General features: G+C 46.6%; 1 protein-coding gene across 1 annotated transcript; it reads right to left on the bottom strand.

The window, feature by feature from the left end:
• Positions 1-916: 916 nt before the first annotated feature.
• Positions 917-3,698, bottom strand: C11H1orf52 (chromosome 11 C1orf52 homolog). The gene is made up of 3 exons (XM_054165268.1): positions 3,334-3,698; positions 3,001-3,208; positions 917-1,803 (listed from the first exon to the last, which is right to left on the bottom strand). Exons 1-3 carry the CDS (start codon positions 3,592-3,594, stop codon positions 1,721-1,723), a joined length of 552 nt encoding a protein of 183 aa, XP_054021243.1. The 5' UTR covers positions 3,595-3,698; the 3' UTR covers positions 917-1,720.
• Positions 3,699-3,910: the final 212 nt, after the last annotated feature.

Here is a 3,910-nt window from a genome sequence, read left to right as displayed (position 1 = left end):
CACATATATCATATGATCTGGAAATAAAAGGAGTGATTAGCATGGTAACTTCCTGAGCTGCCCTGCAGAATAGCAGAGCAAACAATACAAGGACAAAAGCCTCCTTGGTCACAGCAGTCGTGGGAATGCATCCTATTTCCAGAGCTGGTGACATTAACCTTCAGCTCTAACACTCCTGGAGCCCTTCAGCAGCAGACTGAGAATTAGGCAGTCAACTAAACTGTGTGCTTCACATCAAATCCTTTGAATTTCAATAAATGGTACCCTTCATGCTACATGACTCTGGAATACATTCTGTACATAGAGGAGAGCAGAGGCAGATTTCTCAGAGTGTCTTGCTAGACATACTGTACTCTGCCACTTGCTGCCTGGACACAAATCGAACCTTTGGGAAACTAACTGAACACCTGATTTTCATATCTGCATGGCTGCTTGCTGTTATTCCCTACCCTCAGCTCTCTATGACAATTATAGTATAAACTCAATCCTGTTAAAAAAGGAACACATGCAGTCTTTTTTACCTACCACATTCTTTGAAGATTAGCATCTTCCACCTCGCTACTTTAGGACAGCAGATACAGGGAAAAAAACTGAAATCAAACAAGTTAGAGTGAGTCTTTTCATTCAGACTTCATGTTCAGCATTTCAAGGAAAGCACCATTAAACTCTTTGCAAGTAAAGCTCACAGGAAACATTCCATCTCAGATGACAAGTACTTAGATACCAGCTACTTCAAAAGCTTGTGACAATCCACTTCAGGATGTGGATGCTGTAAGGCTGCATTAAATTCATGGAGATAGCAACTCCTGTAAGAGAACTGGTGAGCATTAGATGATAATTTTTTGTGGAAGCTTCATGCACTATGAAGAAGAATTAACATTCCAGATAAAGCAGAATGTTTTTGAAGCTGGCATGAGGCAGCATGGTATGAATAGCAGCAGATTTGAACTCAACCCATGAGACGCTTTGCCTTGTGTCTGTATGGGGTGAGAGGGGGGCTTGGCAGAGCAGGCTTTGTTAACTCAGGACACTGATTTAGATCACATAACATCAAAACTAACAAATATTAAACTCCATCATTAGCTCAATTTTTTTTTTCCAGTTTCCAGCTGTATATTTATTACAAACAAAACCCTGAGGAATCTGTTGTGTCATAAGAAATACATCACTGAAATGCATACAGTAGCGAATTCATCCCTCCTATGCACCAAGCATGCAATGCAGTATTTGTATCAAAGATGTTTTCAAATGTAGTTTTATTCCAGTGACCCATCTGCAGTCTTTACATACATTTCAAAACAACATTATGCAATCATAACACAGGACAGTACTTAAAGAATCTTTAGTACATACTCCTTTATAAAAGGTTTTGACACAATGGAAAAGTCAGTCCAGGAAAGCTCACGTTACCAGGTTTCTTGATAAACAAAATACCACGAAGTCCTGTAACTTGCATGAGCACAAGTATCCATTCCAATGGATCCCTCTTCTAAAATCCCTCTTTTAAATAAACAGGTTTAAATTTTGTTCAGTAGACAAGTTTCTATCACAATACTGTCCATTTAACTTCGTGCTTTCCAAAAGGCAAGCATCCTACAGAAATAAAATTCCCTAACCAAAAGGAAAGAGAAATTCAGTAAACATGTATCTGTCTCCCATTCTAGCAGAGGAATCCAAGTTCACTGAAATTCTCATTATGGCTAAATCCAGCACGCCATACTTATACCTTCTTCTTCTTTGTCTGCTCCCCAGAGTCTAGTTTACATTTCTTAGCAGAAGCTGGTTCGTCATCTTTTTCACCATCTTTAAATAAAAGACAGAATTAATCCATGTCAGTGGAGCCATTATCTTTGTATTACATACCATTCCAACCTCAGAACAAGTGACTTAGCCACATGTGAGATGCCTGGAACAAAAGACTGTAGTATTAACTGACATGATGCTCATTTTTGGATGGAATGAGAATGATCACTTGTTACTATTACCATAGATCACTGTGGATAACTAAGAAGAGGCCTTGTTATGCTACTGCACAGTATCTATTCTAAACCAAAATAAGTAATTATTTCAATAGCTAAGACAAAGAGCTAGAAAATGACATGTTAGAAAAAGAAAGTAACATCAAAGTCAACTAACAGTTTATCTTCTTAGTGTCTGGATGAAGGTTCACCATGATAAATGTGGTGGTAGAGAATGCATACAAAACAAATGGAGCAAGACAGAGACAGAAACCCTGACACCGGGGAAGGAAAACTAAGAACAAAACCCAACCACCTCCAAACCCCCAACCAACCAACACCTCCCCCAACTCCAAACATACAAAGTATTAAGACAGTAAATCCCCTTTCCTTTACAGAAGGTTTACCATCAGCTTTTGCTCTCTTGGTTGTTACTGGCTATTCTCTTCATCCAGCAATTAAAAAAATAAAATTCCTCCCTCCTAACAAATATGTCCTTACTTTCCTAGATTACTGCTACAGCTTGTACCACGATTAAGTGATGAGGCTAATAAACATTCTCTTCAGTAACCTATCATGCAGGCATTTAATTCCCTTCTTGGCCCCCAAGTTTTGCAAGCATTGTAAAAATAATCTGATGTATATCTACACCCAGGATCAGGACAGGAGCTTCAAAAAGCTCTCATACCCCTTTCTAACAGTACCATGACTGAATCTGTTAAGTTTCATGCAACTACAGATCTACAGACTCTTTAATCATTCCCTGCTTCTGCTAATGACAATGGAAAGGGAGCAGAGAGATTACTAGAGAGTCTTAGTCACCTCTAGGAAAAGCAGAACGTACACAGGCCAACCATTCCCGCCGCCAACGACTGCTCAATCTTTGAGCAGCACCAGGCGCAGACGAAGAGATCTGGGCAGGGAGAGCTCCAGCCACAGGCCACTCACCAAACCCACCCACTCACTCAGTTCGCCTCCCTGGTACACGAATTTGAAGCACACCCCTTGTGCAAAGCACTGCTGCCTTACGCCTGGACCTCACCTGATTCTAGGTGCTCCTGCTCCTCATCCGGCAGAAACCGGGCTTTGCTGGCCTGCCGGGGCGCGTCCTCACCATTGTCCTCATATATGTTGGACCACTTTATGGCCATGTCAAGGGCAGGCGGCGGCGGGGGCTTCTTCTCGGGCGGGTTGTAAGTCTCCGGTGGGGGCACAGCGTTGCTCTTCCACACCTTGAACTCCTTGGGGGGCTGCAGGAGGAAGAGCAGGACACCCGTCACACCGGCCCTGGACAGCCGGGGCAGCTGCGAGGCTGCGCGGCCTAGTCCCGGCGTCCGCCTAGAGGCGCCTCCCGCACTCCCCCGGGCCTCCGCACCTCCTCGGGCGCCCGCACAACGCGGCTCTCCCAGTCGATCTGCTTGTTTAGTGGGTTGTAGAGGAAGGCGGGCGGCTGCGACACCCTACGGAAGAGCTCGTCGGGCGACGGGAGCCGAGGCCGCTGTCCCGGGCTGCCCCCAGCCGCCGCGCCATCTCCCGCCTCGCATTCGTCGGGCTGAGGTTCATCAGCCTCCGAGTCGGAGCTGGAGCTGCCATAGGCCGCGAAATAGCCCAGCGGATCTTCTCCCTCCGCCGCCATGGCGGGGCCTGCCGCCGCGACACCGCCCGCGCGGAAACCGGCCCCGTGCCGAGGGTTCCGGCCTTCCGCCGCTCCGACGGGAGCCAGGGGCACCGCGGCCCGCCCGGGGCCGGGCTTCGCGAGGCGCCTCAGACAGCGAAACCCATGGCTGTTTCCGTGTAGCTGGGAGCCCAGTTTGTACCTGGCGACGGGCTCCAGCAGGAGGAGGAGATGCCAGAGCCGACCTTTCTGCGTCCCCGGGGGGTGCAGGACCCACCCCCCTAACTCGGAGGCTTTTTCCCCTGAGTGACCATAGATAAGATACAGAAAATCAGAC

The sequence above is a fragment of the Dryobates pubescens genome, chromosome 11 (genome assembly GCF_014839835.1).
Source record: "Dryobates pubescens isolate bDryPub1 chromosome 11, bDryPub1.pri, whole genome shotgun sequence".
Classification (NCBI taxonomy): Eukaryota; Metazoa; Chordata; class Aves; order Piciformes; family Picidae; genus Dryobates; species Dryobates pubescens.
The sequence above is the reverse complement of the archived record's forward strand: the minus strand, read 5'-3'. Positions and strand labels throughout refer to the sequence as shown.

What these genes read in the sequence shown, in the direction of transcription:
- C11H1orf52 (XM_054165268.1), bottom strand. Translation starts at nt 3,594, where the DNA reads ATGGCGGCGGAGGGAGAAGATCCGCTGGGCTATTTCGCGGCCTATGGC. An exon ending in TTGTGCGGGCGCCCGAGGAG is followed by an intron (nt 3,209 to 3,333) that starts GTGCGGAGGCCC and finishes TTCCTCCTGCAG; the next exon opens with CCCCCCAAGGAGTTCAAGGT. An exon ending in GCAGGAGCACCTAGAATCAG is followed by an intron (nt 1,804 to 3,000) that starts GTGAGGTCCAGG and finishes TTTTATTTAAAG; the next exon opens with ATGGTGAAAAAGATGACGAA.